Source organism: Scomber scombrus, chromosome 11 (genome assembly GCF_963691925.1).
Source record: "Scomber scombrus chromosome 11, fScoSco1.1, whole genome shotgun sequence".
NCBI classification, from domain to species: domain Eukaryota; kingdom Metazoa; phylum Chordata; class Actinopteri; order Scombriformes; family Scombridae; genus Scomber; species Scomber scombrus.
In genome coordinates, this window is record NC_084980.1 from 16,389,852 (window position 1) to 16,411,063 (window position 21,212).

The 21,212-nt window shown below is 40.6% G+C and overlaps 1 protein-coding gene across 1 annotated transcript; it reads right to left on the reverse strand.

The window, feature by feature from the left end:
• Window positions 1-4,570: 4,570 nt before the first annotated feature.
• Window positions 4,571-11,298, reverse strand: LOC133990874 (BTB/POZ domain-containing protein KCTD1-like). Its single transcript, XM_062429290.1, has 5 exons — window positions 11,062-11,298; window positions 10,012-10,190; window positions 8,907-9,051; window positions 7,239-7,544; window positions 4,571-4,973 (listed from the first exon to the last, which is right to left on the reverse strand). Exons 1-5 carry the CDS (start codon window positions 11,296-11,298, stop codon window positions 4,812-4,814), a joined length of 1,029 nt encoding a protein of 342 aa, XP_062285274.1. The 3' UTR covers window positions 4,571-4,811.
• Window positions 11,299-21,212: the final 9,914 nt, after the last annotated feature.

The window sequence follows — 21,212 nt, forward strand, 5'->3', positions numbered from 1 at the left end:
TGACAAAGATGGCAAGCCAAGAGTAGCCCTGCAGCATGGTGCAGGATATAAAACAATGTACATCTGGGGTTGGAATTACACATTCGTGATCTTCATTTATTTAGCATATTATGGGGATCTGAAATGTTTTATTGGTGGTAAAGATTTACATTTTGTCACCTCATTAGTCATGTAGAGTACTAAATAACAGAGTATACAACACTTTTATTGTATTCCATTTTATGTGGCAATGGAGAAGTCGAGTCTGACAAGAATGCATGAGTGACATCAACTAGTTTGGGTTTAGGCTTGGGTATCACATAAAACTGGCATGAAAATCTTGGGATGTGGATGTTGAAAATCTTCGGCATCAACCAGTCAGAGAGGATCTAGCAAAATACTTATCAAGCTGCAATATGAAGGAGTTGGCGCTGTTGGAGTTTGACCTAGACTAAGGACTAAACGTTGTGATATTTCTGGTTTTATGGCATCAATTTCTTCTTTTAAAATCTGTTTCTCACAGAGACTATGTTAGAAAAGGCCTGCTCCAATTAATAAACAGACCACTTTTGGTTTATTTGTCAATAGCCATCCACCCCTATTGTTGCTTTACTATCCAAGAAACTGTGCTGCTGCCAAGATATCCAATGGCTCACCTGACAAAACCACCACGAAGGTTACCAAAGCTTACTGTTTTAGAATAATCTGTTAAACATTAAATGCATTTATGCAATTATTGCAAGTTGCCTTGGGCTTATACAAAATAGAAAACTTGAGGGACATTAAGGATTATGTGTTAATATGGTACTGCAGAGACAAAAGTACAGCATATGTCACAAAGGTTGCATGCAGCCTCCTATTCAAACACATCCAGCCCGAGGACCCATGCATTACAGGTGTTGAGCTCTACTTTTCCTGTTTCGGCTTGTTCAATTTTACACTCAAATTTCTATAACTCAAGCAAAGACACTGTGACATATTATCCTACTAGCGAGTGTCCATTTGAGATATTATCATACTAGTGATTGTCCATCTAAGAACATTTAAAGCCCCAAAGACTGTGCAGACATTCATCACTCAGAGGAACTAATTTTTCCACTAGAAATAATGGCTAGGAATACAGTATATGGCCATTATATTATAATAAAGGTATTTATGAGACTTCAATCTCACAGCCTCACTATGAGATATCTTTGAAAATTTGAAATCAGCTCCCGAGGCTGAGGAAAGGGGGAGGGAGGGTGAGGAAAATAGACAGAGAGAGACAGAGAGAGAATGTTTTTTTTTGTGTGTGTGTGTGTGTGTGTGTGTGTGTGAGAGAGAGAGAGAGAGAGAGAGAGAGAGAGAGAGAGAGAGAGAGAGAGAGAGAGAGAGAGAGAGAGAGAGAGAGAGAGAGAGAGAGAGAGAGAGAGAGAGAGAGAGAGAGAGAGAGAGAGAGAGAGAGGAGAGAAATGGCAAGGGAGAGATGTGGGAGTTGTTCTTTGCTTTTTTGCCATGGGTTACATTTATAATTATCTTGCTGGCATAAAATGGCCAAGAGGCTTTTTCAATAAAGGTAGGAGGCACCTACAGTACAGAATATTACCTACAGATCAACACAGAACAAGAGAGAAGGCTGCAGATAGTAAAAAAAGGTAAAAAAAAAAAAAGAAAAAAAAGAAGAAATAGAAAGACTAAATACAGAGTGCAAAGTATATCATTTAATAAGTGTATTTAGTTAGAACATTCATTAGGCATAGTAGCCACTGCTTGCACTGTGCTGTACAACTGAGCACTGTGAGGGCTGATGATTTGAAGACGAGGTGAATGAGTCCATCCAATGACCTTCACTTGTGGTGAGTAAGCAGAGCCTGGGGAGTCAGGGAAAGATGGCCACAGCCACTTTCTCCAGGCCCTACTCTGCCTTTTGATGACTGGAAATAATCACTAGAGAGAAAGCTAGTGAGAGAGACATGATCATAGACACACTACAGAAGAGAGGAAGATCTCAAATTACTCTATTCTCCTCGAAACCCCTGTCCTCTAAAGGACTGGAAGTCAGTTTCTTAATACCATTCATCTTTTCTCCAACAGGCTGTGTCCTGAGAGGAGGATATCTCTAATTCCTTTTCAAGTTAGTGTGAATCCAGGAAGTGAGAAGAGATAGGGCTGGACGGGGTCTCATTATACTCAGGCTGCCCCACAGGTAACAAACTTAAAAATCACATATGGGTGCACAAAAAGTACTGAATTTACTAGACACATGTTCATTTTCTGTCTTCCATCACCACCCAATATATTTTATTTTACCTTAAGAAAACATTTTCACCCATCTGGATTCATAACCAAATTCACCTCCCAAAAGTCTCCACTAATGTTTGTTAAACAATGAGCCTTTTTTCAACTGATCCTTTGATCGGAAAATGTATGCCACTCTGAGGACTGTAAGATAAATATGACGCTACGGCAAGCAGTTGTTAGCTTAGCTTAGCACGAAAACTGGACACAAGGGAAAACAGCTAGCCTGGCTCTATCCAACACGATTGGCATGTAAAGCTTGCTGTGTTGTTGTAATGTAAAAACTACAAGCTTTTACAATGGGTTACATGCTTGATTTCAACCAACCCTATCAACCAACTTGATTTTAACCCTAACCCTAACCCTAACCTTCAGGAAGTCACTGCACCTGGCCAAGAAAGTCCAGCATGTGACCCCAGGTAAGACCACGACTTGTTGTTTTGACACAGACAGGCCAGCTGTTTCCCTCAGTTTCTAGTCTTTGTGCTAAGCTAAGCTAACTATTAGGTGTCTGTGTTGTCATATTTAATGCACAGACATGAGAGTGATTTGATCTTCTCATTAGCAAGAAAGTGAATTAGCATATTTCCCAAATGTTGAGCTATTCCTGTAAAAGTATTAACATTATATTTTAAAATACTTTAAAAGGTAGGTAGTATTTAGCTAGTTTGAAAGGGTCAATAATGTGAATTTGTGGAAATTTTGAAAAAAATAAGGTATGTAGGCTAGTGTAAGCTGAATGTTGGATTGATTATATTTCTAATTGTTAAGAATATGCTTCATTAGTCATGTACAGCCTTAAACATTTGAGTGGTGAGCTTAATTTAATTTTGCAAACTGATGCTTTTAGTATTGATGTGTCCGATACCTGTTCCATGAATACTGCTTAATTACTCAGATACTGAAGATTTGATTGCATGATTGAGGCAAAGCGTGTAGCTGTGGACCACTCACTGTTGCACCTCTAGCCTATGAAAATAACAGTCAGTCAAAAGGGAATCTAGGGCAAGGAGGCCTGAAAGGGAGACATATAGCATAAACCGTAGATAGCCAAAGAAAGTGGAGATTCTGCCAAAAGGGATGAAGACAAGACGACAGGGCTCCGTGTGGGATTTCACTTTGGATTTTGGCCCTGCAGGGATATGTGGAAGCACAACTGACAGGACTTGCGTGGAGAAGTCGGCTCAATTCAGTATAACTAAGTAAAGAATGCCCCATGTAGTCACTGATGCACCAGCATAAATCCTCCAAGGTACAATATTGCCTTGGTAAAGTTAGCTTTACCTTTCTGGTTGTAGAGAGCCAACAGAAACTACATAATAAAAAAATACATTTAGGGTACTAGAAATAGTCTTGAGATGTGGAATTGATTCAGTAAATTCAAAATCACTACCTAATCGCTCTGAAATGCAACACTGTACAGACAAATCAAATGTGAAAGCATCCCCTACAGCGGTGTAAAAACAGTGAACAGACACAATGACAACTTTAGTTGAGATTTATTTCACATTTTTTGCTACATTCCTCTTTACTCAAATCTAGGGAGCATAGGTGGGTCAGTCATCTTAGAAATACTTTATATCCAACTTCATATCAATGTGCTACAAGTAAAAGTGATCTCGGATTGGGTAGTACAATAAACTGTAATCTGTTCAGTCACGGCTGAGGCAACAAATTTGCTTTAAAAAGATTCAATGTAAAAAACACAAACACATATACAATGAAAAAATCTACAGGTCATGACTCAGAGGAATATTATGATCCAATTATGTAATTCCCAAGGTAGCACATGGGGGTTAGTGGTTCATACTCCCCAATGAGGCAAATGGTGTGACATAATAATTTACTAAATTATTTTCTTCTGTGTATAGAATGGTCTTCTAAGTTTAAATTTTGATGAGTTATACTTTATGGCCTTAATTTGTTATTTATAATCCAACAAAATAACTTCAATTAAAGTAAAAAACAAAACAAAACACGTCATTGGTATCACAATATTCAACATCATGTTAATTGTGAAAAAAGATGCTTTGTTGAAACTAACTGTTTATGACAACTGAGACATTCTGTACTGTAAGCAACACATTAGTGGCCTTTATACAATGAGGGATTAAAACAGATTCAGCCAAGTTGCCAGTGAGACAACAAAAGTCACTGATGACAAGCTACTGTCTGCAACATACTATTTCAGCAATAAAAGCCTTTTTTAATTTAGATGGGGAAATAGAAATCATATTCAACCTAATGTAGGCTCCAAGTTTTAAAACAAACTTCATTTGGGGATCCAGCATATATAAATCCTTTTTAAATTGGTTCATGGGGGCTAGACAATCACAAATGTCCTTGCAATCTCAAACTTATCAAATGTCTTGTATCTTCTTATGGCAAAAATCTCCTGTTGCACCTCATTTTTTAATTCTCTAGATGGTTCTCAAGTTTAAGAAAACAAAAACATCAACAAGGAAACAAAGAAAAACAGAGTCCACAGAGCTCTGCAGCGTTGAGCATTTGGCTGCCACAGAAAAGTCTAGCACCTCCTACTGCGTGGGAGGTTTCTAGTCCAGCTGCTCTTGCTTTATCCTATTTGAATTGGGTCCTCGCTGACTTGTCCTCCTCAGTTCCCTTCTCAGGACATACTCGCTGAATTGGGATGAGTCCACACCCCCGCCACAGGAACCAGCAATCTCGAAGCCACGTTGTTGCAGACGCTCTAGAACCTGGTAAAAAGATGTCAATAACAATACATGGCATCAATCATAGGACAAGAAGCATTGTTAGTACTTTTATTTTAGCATTTTAGGTGACAGGCAGTGTCCTTTACTCAGACACGTAATTCATGGAGGTCTTCCGGTCACCATAAACTGTGTATGTATGCTAAAAAATTGATGCAAACTCTAACCTTTTGTTTCGTACCACTAAGCTGGAAAGTGTATAATTTGAGAATTCTCCACAACTCTTCTGTGCTGCCGAGTTAGTGTTAAGTCTAACATTGGAAACAGCTTTGGGAGTAAGCTGTAGCAACATACGGCCTGTGACGGGAATTTGGATGAGATTTTCACAAAACCAAGAGCCTCTCATTTTGCCTCATGCCTCATTTTCATTGTTTTGTGGTGTGTTTGTTTGTGTGTGTGTGTGTGTGTGTGTGTGTGTGTGTGTGTGTGTGTGTATGTGTATGTGTAGCTGCTCCTGATCTCACAGCCTTGCAGACATCTACAGACGTGTCCAGGGGGGCTGTAGGATCACATTCCATCGAAGAGGCCCCAGGGAGCAGTGAGGTTTTCTCTCTGCCACTTGGCTCAGTGTGGGCTGCTCAGCAAAACCCCCTTTCCCCATTTCTCCCCCAGCCCCCAGGCTCAAGCCTCCGCCAAAACTACAAAGGTCCCCCTACTGCTGGCAGCTCTCTCTGCCCCCCTTCCTTCTCTCAAAATCCCCGCCCTGCCTCCATTAGCCGCAGATACAGCATCCACCGCCGGCGTGCTTTAATAACCAAACAGGATTATGGGCCCTGCCTGGGGACAACCTGCCAGGGAGCATGCTCACTCTCTTGCTCGCTCTCCACGACTCACACACTTCAGAGACGGGTTTGTTTGTGTGTTTTTGGGAAGGAGATTTCACTTCCTCAGATGGAGACACAGTCCAAATCATTGTGAAATCTTTTCAAATATGCCTCTCCTCTTTCATTTATTGATGCGCATCTGAGGATTTTACCATCAATGAATCAGTGGAATATCAATACGTAATCAGTACAATATTACATATTGATATACAATATTGCCAAATACATGCTGAATATAAAAACTGAATTCAACACAATTAAAGATTTGTTTTGCCCAGTGAATGCTTAAAGGTGCAATGTAGATTTCTTTATATGGAAGTGTAGTCTTAGTCTTGCAAGTATAGTTCCGCCTGGAAGCCATTTTGCCATAAATAAGGATATTAAATCCCTTTAATGCAATATAATGAAAAGTAATACTAAGTGTCAAGTGTAAACAGATCTTCAGTTGTCAAAAGAAACTATTTTACAGAACCACCCCTGGAACACTGATAATGAAAGACTTCATAGTTTTGCTCCATCAGAATCACAATTTACCCAATACCTTGATAAAAAGTGTTTATCAAGACAATGAAAATATCTTTGATCAACAAAGATCGCCTCAAACAGCAGGACTACTCACTGCACAAACTTAAAACACTGCTGGTATTAATTTCCAAAAGATGCATTACACCCAGAGTATGTGAAGACAAGTCACTCTTGGTTTTATTCTAAATTGTGCATTGATCCAACCACAGAGACTCAGGGGCATCATCTTATGTCTTCCTGGTGTTTTAACTGCAACTCGAATTACCCACTTCCTTTTGCTGTCAGCAAGTCCCCCACAGGTGCACATTCATGTGACTCTCTGCCACGATTAAAGGTATCTCACATTTCGTGAAATCCACAATGAAGATCCTTATGGTCTCTCTTTCAGCATGTTGGCATTGATTCACAATTAAGAACAAACAAGTGTTTGATTGTTTTTCATTCGCACGGAAAATTTGCAGAGCATCTGAGTGAGATGTCAAGAACATTAGTGTAGTGAGAGATGCAAAATAAGAAAAGCTGACCATCCACTAGCTTCAGAGCCAAAGCTGAAATCATTATTCAAGTAAGATCGGCGAAAAGTAAAGATGGTAGACTTGTGTAATGATGGCTTGCTAAATTGATGCTTTGATGAACTCATCAAAGAACTTGTTTTTCTGCAAGGCTGTTCTTATGATTCAATTAGATTAAAAAAAGATAAGATTCTGCAATCAGACATCAGTAAAAGTCTACAGTGCAACAGCAGATAAAGGGAACTGGAGTTAACCGATTATCACCTCAGCTAATTCTATGGGCAGACAACTCAATGGAAAATTTAGGAAAACTTAACCTAACATTTGACTGTCTGTTCTTACGAGATATGTTAAACACAACAACAGTCTACAGTATGTGTTACCATTACCTGGACAGAGTTGAGGTGGCAGTACCCATTGAGTGGGAAGCGAATAACGTGCGTGGAGTCATGGTTCCAGCCAGCATTGACTGAGTTGCACATGACGTCACCGATCTCCGGAAACACATCTTCAATCAAGGCCTTGTCACCGCTCAGCGTGATCCTCTCACCCAGGTCAGGTGCAACACGCACCACCAAGCATTCACAGGGGCGTGACACGCGACTCAGCTCCTGGTCCTGGCGCCAGCGCTCCAGCTCAGCAAGCATAGGCTGCAGCTGGAAGTATCGCGCCTCCTCATACAGAAGACTGTAGTCCTAGGAGACAGGAGTAAGGACACTCACGTCTTAAGATGCAGAGAAAGGAAAAGTGTGCTTATCTTCAAATTTTTAAAAATCTCCTGTCATTTCCTGCCACCTGTCTCTTAATGAAGGCAAACATTTCCAAATATTGCTAAAAAAATCGATATAAATAGACTTAGATTAATATGTAGATTAATATTAATGTGGTGCCGATTTTGACCAAGTGTGAATAATAGATATCAGTTGCACATGAATATTCATCACACAGTATGTAACTCATGCTGGATCTTGAGGTCAACCCTAGAAAGATTATGTCTAGAAGAAAAAGTTCCAATATCACAATATCATGAATGTAATATTCTTAGTTAAAGTTATTTGTTTGAATATTTAATGCAGATATTCTGAAGCCCCATGATCTATAACATAAAGCTTGGAAGCATATTTAAATGTTCTTGTAAAAATGACACATTTTTTGGTTGTAAAATACTACTTCCCCTGGATATTGAGGTATTATTATATCTATATCATGTGAATCCAAACCCAAACAAAAACAATAAAAAGTTTTGAATCCCATTGTTCTACATGAACGAGCAATAAACCCCGGCTAAGAAACCATTCAGCAAAAATTACTAAAGATACAGAGCAGGGCAGATGTAGTGCGACATGTAACACAGGGTTGCATGGGGTAGAGGAGCAGATCCTTCACCCGCAGGACTGTAGGGCCTAAATTGCACTACGTTCAAGTTTTCTCATGCTCCTCTTAAAATCAACCCAATGTGAATGTGGCCTTTGACTGAACTTGAGCCTGTCTTTTGTCTTTGCTTATTTTAGCTGACATACTTTCCACTGATTGAGTCACACTGCGGACAGTCCATCAGATAATGTGGTTATTTGTTTTCTCCCAGGGCAAGTTAAGTAATTACTGACTAAATGGCACATAAGAGAAAAATGAAGGGAATGCTTAATGTGTCACATACAGTGAGGCTCACTCTGGATGGACACTTGGCATGAGAACATAGAGCATTGTGGAAGTCTAGCACATAAAATGAAGTCATGGGCGCCAGCGCATTTATTTATTTGTCTTGACGCAAGCTTATTGTTTTCCTTCCATATCGCCAAAGAATCTTTGACCACTGACAGCTGAAGGGGACCAATTGCCTCTTGATGAATACATTCCTGGTGATTGAGGGTTTGTTTTTTGTTTTTTTGGAAGATCACTGATATTTTGTCTCCGGCATGGGAACCGTTTTCTGCAATTCAAGGAGGACCAATGACCGAAGGCATTACATGGTCTTAACATTCATTGTGTGTACTAAGTTGTAGGACTGCTGACTGGCTGATAGGACTTTACAGTTTCTGAGATGGACATCCACTTACTTTGAAGTCATCTGGGATGAGGAGCTTGGACGTCCTGAGGAAGTTGAGGATGTAGCGGAACATGTGTCCATCCCTGTCAATGAAGTAGTGCTGCTTCAGGCTGTCCAGGACTATAGGCTCTGTGCCATCAAATAGGCGACCAATTCTACCCACATACAGGGGAGGGGTGGAAGGTTAGGCAGAAAAGGAGAGAAGGGGGGAGGGAGGAGAACATGTCAACATAAACAATCTTATATTTCTTGACATTTGCATGAAAGGTTTCTAATTGTATTTAATGCGTAACCAAGTGTGCTACTCTTGAGCTTGCATTTGTGTTTCTTGCATCTTGTATAGACGGAGAGGATGGTTCGAAAAAAGAGATACAGTGAAGCAAGAGCATGTGCAAAGGGATGTGACTCACTCAGTTTTCTCGAGCTCTGAAATATTTTTCACACCTTCGCACAGACATGCACACATTACTAAAACTAATACACCAGATCAACCAGAAAGACAGGAAGAAAGAAAGAAAGATTAAAAACAGAGGTGGTCTGAAGAGGTCAGGGCCAGCTGGTAGTTTGTTCCCTGAGGCAGGGTGCCAGTCACCCTCAGGCCCGCGCTCAGAGCGACAGTGCGGCCTCCCAGCCTCCATATGGCCCCATGCCCTTTGGCCCTTTACTGCTGCTGTGACATCTGTCAGAATAACCAAGTTGCTTTTGTCTGCGATCTGCATTCTGCACTTGAAGCTCTTACAAATTGTTTACCGCTGAAAATAACTGTGGGCTTTATCTCCGAGACATTTTGCAAAACTACCTGATAAATCCATAAACATGTTTTTTTTCTTTCTTTTTTTATATGTGGGATGTACTCAGTATCTCCACCAAGTACGCCCATGAGATATTTTTGTGATTGGAAGAGATGTGACATTTGACTGTTTAATGTCACAGGATGACATTAAATATTAGATGACATTAAACATTAAGGAAAATCTGACACTAACAAACACTCCATATCAGTGAGTGAATCTTCCACAGTTTATACAAGCAAAAGACTTGACACAAAACACATAAAAAAACAAGTTTTATCCATCACACACTTGATTTACAGGTGCACAGACGGGCAGACTCACCGGGATTCTGGGAATTTTGTTAAGGTGGCCAGACTGCTGGTGTACATGTGTCCGCCCACGTCAATGTGCACAGGGGCATTGGACTTGGTGAGCTGTGCAGGTGTTGGGATGCCCTGGTTGCTCAAGGGAGACACCGGTGACCGTGTGATCATGGGCCTGGACATGATGGAGCGATTATCCTGTTAAAGGGAACACAAGTGAGAAAATAAAATGACACAGGGAGCTAAGACAGATAAGAAAATGTGTTCATTTTTGTTTTGTTTTCTATTTAAAATTCAAAATGTGCAGTTAAAGATAAAAGAAGACACTATTACAACTACCATATTGCGACTGAGTATATTTAAATTTAAAATCATATTATAATAGTATTTCTGTAATGTAACACACTCCACAGGCAGAAGTGCCAAGGAGCAAGATTTTTCTCTGCAAGTTAGAGCAGCCTGACCTTGACCTGAATGTTACCACAATCCACAAACATTAACTCCTGTGGGCCATAATCTCCAAAACCAAATTAAATTGGAGCATCAATCTCATAGTCTTGGAAATGAGCAGTAATGACTCTTGATTTGAATACTGTAATAGGATTGGGAGAGATTGTCTCCTGTTAACCTACAAACACCATTAGCAGACAATTTCTGTTAAACTCTTAGAAGAAAATGAGTCTCCCCCCCCCCCCCCCCCCAAAAAAAAAAAAAAGTTTCAGACCCTGAGTAGAGATGGGAAAAAAATGCTTTTGTCTGATTTTGTTTAAGCCTAATGTTTAGACTTTTAACACACTTTAATTTGACACTCATCTCCTGAAAAAGACCTAAACAGTAAATTAAAGCAGCAAGCAGAAGACTGCGTATTTAAATAACGTGACAATAGGTGCGCACTCTACATTTAAGGACAGCAGGAGGACAATCTATTCAAATGCTGCATTCAATAAAAAAATCAAAGTGTCTGTTCACTTCGCTCCTCCCGCAAAAGTGACAGGACGACCACAGTCCTGCAGTTATTTCTCTCTTTTTTTTCCTTCTCCCCAGACAGTATCGGACTTTACGCGTTTACCTGTGCCGGCATCACTGTGTTTGGAGAGGAAGTCACCGAGTGGTCATTTTGCTTGAGAGATGCTGCGGGGACAGGCTCTCCCCTGACTGCGAACATCAGCGAGGGATCCCTGCACTCCGCTGCTCGGATCGGGAGTCGTTTGAGGGAAGCATGCACAGACTCATCCACGGAACTGATTGGACGCGGTCGCTTTCTCGCTTTCTGATGCGTTAAGTCCATAATATCCGTTTCGTCCATTACAGCACAGACTTTAAGGTTAAGAGATAGGATGCGGTGGGCTTTTCCCAACACACCTGCCAAATGTGGAGAGAGGCGTGAAAAGGGGGGATAGCGAACAGCCGGGGAAGAGCGGAGCCGTGGCTGTCACACGGAGCAGCTTCTTTGCAATGGCTGGGAGAAGTCAAAGCCCCCGACAACATTAGCATTGTAGCGCCTGAGGCTCTTTTGGGCTGTCGCTGTTTCAGTGGCAGGTACTGTATGTGTGTCGCATTTCTTTTAGAGTAAAACAAATCCTGCTTTACAGAGAGCAGCCTGTGTATAGTAAGAGTCGGGTTAACGCGCACATCTGGACCTGCCACTGCTGGCCTTTGCCCTTTTGGAGCAGTGTTTGCGCACGTCGTTACCCTCCTCCTGACGTTGATGCCCATTGTTCAGCATCAGCAGCAGTTTTGTTCAAATCTTCCTTCAACAAATCAGTCCCACAAAGGTTTAAGTTTCAGTGACAAACTCTAAAAAATCGGTGACCAACCCACTCAACCACCTGGACAAAAATGCCCCTAATATCCTCCACCCACAAGCACACACACACACACACACACACGCACAAGCACGCATGCACACACACCCATAAGCACGACTGGTCAAGATCTTTCCAATCGCACTAAAGCAGACAGTAACACACGTATTGTTAATCAAAAAATGTCTCTTCTTCTCATCATTTATACAGAAACATAAAAAAATGTCAGCACTTTAAGAGTACAAAGACACATTACAGCTTAAGTACTAGATCACATCCTTCTAAAACAGCAATCTGTCCCTCCGAGAAACACTTTCTACCTCCTCTCCATCAGTTTACAATCTGTATCCGACAAACATCTAAGTTACTGTATGACTGCAGTGTGTAAACACCACCTCCGTTGACCACATCAGCATTGCAAAACCACCACACTAATGACATCATGGAGTATAAAACCAGACAACATGCCCAATTGCTGTTCAAAGTACTGCCACAGCACTCTCCTGGGCTGTTTCATAGAAAATGCAGGGAATCCACAAATTTTAATAACATTCAGATTAAAATTAATTAGTTCAACCACTGGCCTTAAAACATCCACATTCCTGTTTCTCATTGGCAGTGTGAGTTTCACACCTAGATACCCAATTAGCAATTAAGCTTGCCTTTGAGTGTAGGCCTCCAATGCGGTGTGTGATCCTGGTCTGATTTGCATGCCGTTTGTGCACGCGCTGATAAGCGCAGGCAGCAGCCATACATAGTTTTAAAATTCAACTCCAGAATCCCTCGCAGAAGGCAAAGGGGCCTTCAGGGCAAAAGAAAGAGAAATCACATGGCTGCTCTTCAAAAGGGGACCTGTGTAAGGCAGCCGGCAAAGTGCGTGGGATCACACTCAGAATGCAGGTAATTTGTTCCCTGACTAATTTGTGGAGATGGTGGTGGTGTGTGTGTGTGTGTGTGTGTGTGTGTGTGTGTGTGTGTGTGTGTGTGTGTGTGTGTGTGTCAGAGAGTGTGAGAGCAAGTGTGTGCCTGTGGAGAGTAAGTTCTGAAAACAGCTTGGTGGAATTGGATTTCCTCAAAGCCTTGTCATCGCAAAGGTGGATTGAGTGTAAAATCTGCAAGGCATTATGGAAAATTGCAGGGGAGAGAGAAGAGAGAGTGAAAGAGAACGGGTGGTTCGGTGGGTGGGATGTAGAAGGAAGTAACGAGTAGTAGGAATAAGCTCTTATATCACAATATCATTTTGAGTTGGTGGAAGTAAAGATATATGTATTGTGGACCTTTTTCTTGGACTGATGTCCACGTCACATGTCTGTCTTGTGTCTCAAAGACAGTTCAGAGGTCAGAACATCATCAGAAACCATCAGTAATCATGTGACGGATGACTGATCATTGACAACTCATGTATCAGCCATAAGCTCCATTTTCCCACATAAGCACTATTCCTACCTGTTGCAATTTTTGCCAATTTGGCACAGTACTATGAAAGTCTCACATGTGACAGCATTTGTTGATGTGTTCCAAAAGTTTCCAGTCTTTAAAAAAACAAACCAAAAACAAGTTGAAACGTATGTGTTTAGGGAATTTGCTCGTTTACCCAGCTTGTGTAATTTTGTTGCTCCACAGTATGCACAAACAAATCTAAAACAGGCACACTGCATCAAAGCCCGGAGTACTTGGGCTGCTCCAGTTACCCCTGTTGTTTTCCACCACTGGTCTGAAGTCTTTCAGTGACAGGCCTTTTATGCCTTTTATGCAACATCATCATGTTCCTTTACATTTCAAGGAACAAACACTATTAAATCTTTAGTAAGCTATTGCAGGGTTTTATCCGCGAGTGCTCTGAAAACTTGAGAAGGGAGTACCTGTCTGCTACTGCAATAATCAAAGGACATGTTGGGATCAGCATCAGCAACAAACTAGCATTCAATTTTCCATCCCACAATGCAGCTCTCCAGTGTTTCGACATATCGCACAAGACACAATTAGCATTTCAGATCAGAGCATTAACATTCAGTTCGAGGCAGGCAGACTGGTATTTACATAATCTGGATGGGTTGTCTCTGCTTTGTTGCCCATGGCCATTTGTTTCAAATGTCCACACACAGACAACTACAGACTTTGGGTTAACTAAAGGGTGGCAATACAAAAAAAATACCAGGAAGTGAGACTGACAGAACAGCATAACCTGGGTAAATACTGTAAGCTGGTTCTCTGGTTAGGTGTGTATTAACTTGGACTTTATAAAATGATATTAGGCAACATTATAAGGCACTCACAGCTTTGAACCAATACTCTATTGTGCTGATGTGAAACTATTAATATAAAACTTCAAAGGAAAGTTAAAACTAATGTGTTATTGTCTCTCTCTTCCATGTCAACACAGGTCTTAAATTATATAATTGTGTTTTAGAGTTAAGATTAATTTTTCTCTCTGTATTTTAGGAACCTACTTTGATAACAAATTCAAGCTGACTGTTTTTCTTAAATGACTTTGTGACAGCAGGACAAGAGTGACTGGCAGTTTGTGGTGACAAATGTAGAAATGTGTTGAGTGTGAAAAATACTTTGACAACTGGAGAAAACAAGCTGAAAAAAGTTACCAGGAAGGAGGGAAGAGACCTTGCTGACCTCCACTTGAGCAACGAGAAATGTGATTTTCTGGATAAGGCACTTTTTAACCCTGATAAGTAGAGGCGGCAAATAAGGGAAACAATTATTTGCAACATCTCTGGGTGATCCAATCTGTGTCTAAGAATCCAGAGAATCGACAATTACACAGAAGTAGAGCCACACTGTTCATAATGAATAAAAGGCAATCTGAACTCATACAAAGTTTCTGATTTTACAGCCAAGACAGCAACATGTCACAGCAGTTTTCCCACATACATGAAACATATAATAATATCCTGAGTATTCACTTCATTGTTGTACTGTACATCACCATGACATCACAGATAAACAAGTGTGATCAGTGCAGAGTTGCCGCAGGCTGTTGGAGACATGCTGCATGTTCACTGGCACAGACCTATCTGTCCCAGGGCAAAGGAGTGGCAGGGCCATAATGTTAAATGTAATAACAGTAATTTTCTCAAGTACAGCACTTTTTGAAACTGATGATGCATTTTGATATGTGGATGAATTGACCTTATAAATATTCCTCTCTTTGTACTAGATCAGAGTAAGTTTGTAAATGTAATTTTACTGGAAAACAAATGGCCAGATGCTGCACACATAGTATGGTTTTGTTGTTACAGCGCCATCAAGTGATAAGTCCTGACATCCCAACATCTCAGGCTCATGCTGTTTATTCATGCGCCTTCTCAAACTGGTGAAACCGACAACAGGCTTTCATTACAGGTATTCTGAATTCACAGGGTTTTGTTTATGATGTTCTTTTTAAAACATGTCATTTATAGTATTATCCTCAACGCAGAGGTATAACTAAGTAACCAAATGCTCAATCTACATTATTGTTTAGAGTGCAATGTCCAGTTTTAACCTGTAAACTTTATGAAGAGAAGCAGCTGTTAATTTTCATAATACATGGTTACATAGGGGAAACAGTTCAAGACTATCACTTAGTAAACTATATTTGCAGAATAGCAATCGGACCTTGGAGTTAATTACGCACGGCGCGGTCAAGGAGCTACAGCAAGAGAGAAAAGTAGAGGACAGAATGTAGCCCTATTTTCTCTGCGTTTACATAAATATGATCTTCTAAACACAGACATGATGATTCACAGATTCTGCATTGACGTGTGTAAAAGGTACATCCTGTCTTACAGAATGAGAAAAACGCCTCGGGCAAAATTACTCCACAATGGCGTCTTTCATTAGAAGAACTGGGGCAGCCAGGAAATAGAACTGTTTCACGACAAAACCGACTTAAAAAAAAAAAAAAAGATCCGTGAAAACGACAAACGCGGTTCGAGTTAAGTTATGAACAAGTTATTACAGCAACAGCGACACAGAGACGGCGATGTGTTGGGAGCTGAAACGCGCCAGGAGCGAATTCACACGGTGGATAACTAGAGTGTTTGCTCGACAACATCGCAGTCTAATCCGCTGATCGTTTAAACCAGATGTACCAAAGCCTCGTTTATTGTAGTAACGCGCATACATTTGTACAGTTACTAAGGAACAATAGCCAGGAAGTGGTTAAATATTTTTTAAGAACTGTACCGCTCGAATCGCTTGGCACATGCGTAAAAGCTGCTGCGCCTCAACGTCCCAGTCCATCCAGCCTAGGAAATAAACCAAATAAATCTCCGCTTACCTGATACATAGAGCGGCATAAAGTATCTTTTTGTGCACCTTTTCCCTCCGATTTGGCCCACGATCTGCTTCTCTTCCTACACCAGTGAGAAATGCAATAGCTTGGCTAAGGTAGACAGAACAAAATACAGAGAATACTTGCTCCAGGGCTCCGAAACCCCTCAAGGCAAAGATCAGGATACAATTAGCTCATGTCTCTGCCCCAGTCTAAACCAATCTGCAGAATAAAACTCCGAGCAAAGGAAGAGATCACAGCAGCAGTGCCTCAGTCTTTGTTGAGTTTATGTTTTTATAAAATCAAATAAAGAATTTTTTTTTTTAAGGTTTTACAACACCCTCACCCCTCCTGCCTCCAACTTGCCTTTTGCCTCCCTCTCGCAGAGAAGCTGATTTTAATCGTTATGATTAGTTTTGATGTAGCGTTCCCCCAGGCGATTTCTACAAATGGATGGAGTGTTTCTTTGCCAGGGAGGAAAAGCAGCAGATGATGATAATTATATAGATTGTTGGTCCTTTGATTTTTTTTCCTTCCAAAACCTCTTAAACATCTAACCACTGCTTCTTTAACACATGCCATACACAATGCATGTGCACCAGACAACTTGTTGATCAACTTAATAAATTAATGGAATGTGGTTAATGAAATTCTCACTTGGTAGTTTCTCCTTTGTAATCTTTTCAGTCTCTTTCCTCCCTTTGGACAACCTCCAAATGACGTAGTTGTATAGCTTGCCTTGCCCCAATCAAGTCTGAATCAGTGCCCGAGGGTGATGTGCGAGCTCATTTCAAATGTTCAACCATGCATGATTTCAGGAAGATTGAGGCACTTCTGAGGCTTTTAGATTTACTTGGGGGATGCAGACAGTAAAGGAATTACATGTTATAAGTCATTCTTTTTGTAAAATCCCTTCATGTGAACATGCATAATTATTCTGTCTGAGTCAAGAGAGCTGTTTTGGGAACATCTGGACATAGAATTGACACAGATTCTCAACACTTACCCTCACGCCATGGACAATAGAGCAAGCAATACTCTCTCTTTCGCCCCCTACTGTTGAAAAGATCAACTTGTGTGACAGCAGCTTTGAAAGCAAATCAATTTAGCTACGATATTGCAACAGTACCCAACATTGGAAGCAGAAAAACATGAGAAAAGTATGAAAACATCCATTTAAAACAAATATTTACAAACAGACTTGGTATTTTAATGTTCATCCAGGGAGAAAACTAAATCCAAATTTGCTCAGTAGTTCAAGCAATAGAGGGATAAGAATGCCATGTCAAGAGGCTGGTAACTGATGGATGTTCTTGAAATGCAAGTGCACAAACAAAAGCATTTTCCAATTATCCTCATCAAAAGAGCTCCCTTTATGAGCTTCTTTTGTAGATGATAAACAGAGTAGCTTTTGAGGACGGGCCAGCTATCCATTGCTCATTCGATCCAAGGAGCATTAAACCTTACATTTTTTGACCACAATGTCCCATGGGAAAACAAACACAGGATTAAAGTGTTACGATGAAGTTATTTGCCCCAGAGGATAGCGGCTGGCACATGATTCACCAAGCCTCAACTATGGAGGCTGCATACACACATACTCACACACATTTTTATGCCATTAGCCTGACAAACTATAGTGAACAGAGAGCACCCCAGGCCTTAAAATGCCATACGTTATCCATTTTCCACACAAATGGAGTCCATTCATAATGGAATCCTCGCACTTCAGTATTCAAAAATATGCATCAGATGTTGTTGAGACTAACCAGTGGAGATCTTTGACTATGCACAGTGTTTGGTGCCAAAAAAACAAAGCCATTGTTCTAATGCTGCTGTGAAAGGGTAGTATTTTCCTTGGATCTAGACCTAAATGCTACAGCAGCAATAGGAGGCGAGCACTGGCTGCACCATATTTTGGTGGACAAATTATCCAGATTGGTTGCAGATGTGAGTTTGCCCCAAACAGAAACGACCTAGCCTAGATGACATCATAGAGTTATAAATGCATTCACAGGAGAAAGGATAGAGCAACCCTGGAAAACTCACTCCACTCGCTGGAATTTTGACTGTGGTGACTGCAGTCATTTCACACACACACAAAAAAGTAAGTGTAATCAGTAGTTCAGTAGATCAGTGGTTATTAATCCTTTTTGTCATCAAACATGAATATGTATATTTTGAAAGAATAAAATAACACATTCTTGCTCTTACAAATGAAAAGTTCATTCAGAAGACATACCCTCTCTCAAATCCGCAAGTTTTTGGGCTACAGTCAAAAACTTGGGTATTTTGGGCTACAGCTTGTAGTCTGGTTAGAAGCTTACGGCAACTAATGTTAGCAAACTTTAAATAGACATTGGCTGACTGACTTTATGACTTTTCTTTACTTGTACATTTGTTACACTGCATCTTAGTATTTAACATTATCCTGTAATTCTGCTGTTAAGCAAACATTACACAATGTCACTTTAAAGATATAATTTTTAAACACTGAAAGAATGGCTCTGTTTTATCATGAATAACTTAACAGCAGATGTTACAGTGCTGCCAGTTAAGAACAAAGATACCTCTTTGCTCCAAACACCTTTATGACCTTCATTTCCAATGTCAGATAATGCTTAAGTGGCTTGACAATGACTACACATTACATCGAACCTCCAACCATAACAGCTACTGCTTTACATTGGCTTACCCACTCTTTGCAAGGTAGTATGGACTAAGAGAGATGTTGGTTTAGCCTTAGACCATGTTAATAACTGCAGCAATACTCGCCACACCCCTCTAATGGCCCGTGGTTATGTAAGGGAGTGGGATGGATAAGGGAAAGTGCTGAAGCCGCTCCAGAGCCTGACTCAGTCTGCCCTGCAGGGTTGCACAGTTTTAGGCCAGAACTGTTCATCAAATATTATCTTTGGCACAATGAAATTCAGCTTTGGAGAATGTCTCCCTTGCTACAGTGTAGTCCAAGTTATGCCATCAGGTATGGCACTGGAAGGCAAAACATTAACTATGGTAATTATATGACAGAGGAGCTCTTTTGTTCAGTTAGTCATAGCAAACAGTAAAGAGAATCAACAAGCCTGTGCACTATAGTGTGTCTTTGTTCATACCCTCCTCGAGAAACGTGTAATATGTAAACTCTATAAAGTGCCTAAAAATGCCTGTTTTGCTGTTACAGCATGGTTATTCCAGTCAATAAAGCAAGCAAGGCACACATGACTGAGTGAGCTCTTCTCATGAAACTGTTTCAATTTACTATTTGACTAAATTGATAGAAAATGATTATTTTACATTGGCAAGTCACTTTTTCTGCAAAAATGAGGATCCCTATTGTGTGGGATGACTTGGGTTCCCACTCGTTGGTTTCCCTTTCAGCCCCAAATCCACCCATCCCACCCACAGTGGACAGAGGAGTCAGTGACACTACTATGAGGGGAAGAGAGACAACGGGAGGGGGCCGCTTGGGTAAGGCTGGGAGGCTCTAATAAAATGTAATCCTATTATATGGTTCCCACTAGAGGGCAACAATAATAAAGGTTTCCCTAATAACACGAGCAGACCAAACCCAAATGGAAAACAGCTCCTCCGGTCAAGTCCCACACTTGTACATATATCCTCTCATTAACCCAATTGCTGTTGGGCCACATTACACCGACAGGCCTTCGAGATTTAGTCGTGATGGCGAGGCAAGAGTTAAGTCAAACAAATGTGTTTCATCAAACTGCAGTTTGGGCTGCTCTGCATAAAGGAATTGAAGGGGGAAGGAGGAGGAGTGAGGGAATGTGTGCGGGTGGGAAGTTAGAAGCAGACCCTGAGGAAACCAATCAGAACTTCTCCACCCTCCCTTCCTGTGTCAAAGCCACCGGGGTCTCAGGTGTGCGTTACATGAGCTAATACCTCACAAACGTGATTGTTTGTGTTAGAGTAATCAGAGTTTTGTAAATTACCATTTTGGAAATGATAGTCCAATCATTGGTAAACAAAATCACAATATAGTAGAGGAAGACCACATACTAGAAATCATATGATAAGACTTGACAGCTTAGTAAACCTCCAAATGATTATGAAGTTTAATTCTTCCTCATGGGCCAAGTAAAATGAAATATTCTTTGGTAGTAAAGTTACAAAAATCTGGATTTTCATCCGATCAGGTTCTTTACAAATATTTTACACAAGAGCAGTGAAAGTGACTTTCTTTGACTAGTGTTAATGAGAAATGGCAATTTCCCTGCTGGATAGAGACGTAAAAACAAACTCTCATCTTTATATGATTTGATAATGTAATGAATGAGTTATTACGCTTCCAAGCTATTGCACATGAATTCGGTGAAATATTTATCATAAGTGACAAGGTGAGTGAGAATATCAATCATATTCTCAAGACAGCTTGAGTTATTAAGTGAGCCAATGTAACAGTATTACAAAACCCAGAATAACAAAGTTATTTATCTCTCTCTCTGCATGTGTGTATGTGTGTGTACGTGTGGAGGTGTGTGTGTTTGCGTGTGCATGTGTGTGTTTATGTGTCTGTCAGCATCAGACAGAGAGAGAGAGTGTCGCATGCCTTCCTGTTCCTGTACCACCCTCCAACCCCAGAGCCGCAGACTCAAGGCAGTTTCCAGAATCAAACAATTTCACGCAGCTACTGGAGGAGGAAATGAACTGAGCCCAGAGCAATAATAAAATTATACAAATGTTATTACAGACTCGCCTGCTACTGTCCTACTTTAATTCAAATTTGGGCACTCCAGGCGGTGCTGGTGGCAGAGACCTTCCTGAATAAATCAACATTAGCTTACGTCTAAATTATTAAGGAAGTGGGAGACTTTCTTGTTTATAGTATGAATTATTAAACAAGTGTTTAACGCTGTTTTTCTTCATGAATCCCCAAATATTAATTGCTAATGATCTTTAAGGTGTGTGTTTTATCTTTTGCCCCTTCTGTTGTGTCCCGGGAATTGCGCATCTGAATTTTCAAGTTGCAAGAAATCTGTCTGTTCTCAGTTAGATAAGCATGAGATGCACTTTGAGATATACTTTTGCTGGCATCTCAATGTGCAAATGAAGCTGTGGTTCTTACAATATCCCCATCATATAGCCATTGTTGGTATTTGCAATGCATGTGAATGTACATAAATTAAT

Excerpts from the sequence above, each read along its gene's own strand:
- LOC133990874 (XM_062429290.1), bottom strand. The coding sequence starts at position 11,298 with ATGGACGAAACGGATATTATGGACTTAACGCATCAGAAAGCGAGAAAG. Across the intron at positions 7,545-8,906 it reads TCATCCCAGATGACTTCAAA|GACTACAGTCTTCTGTATGA; the intron begins GTAAGTGGATGT and ends CCTGTCTCCTAG. Across the intron at positions 4,974-7,238 it reads GCCACCTCAACTCTGTCCAG|GTTCTAGAGCGTCTGCAACA; the intron begins GTAATGGTAACA and ends TCTTTTTACCAG.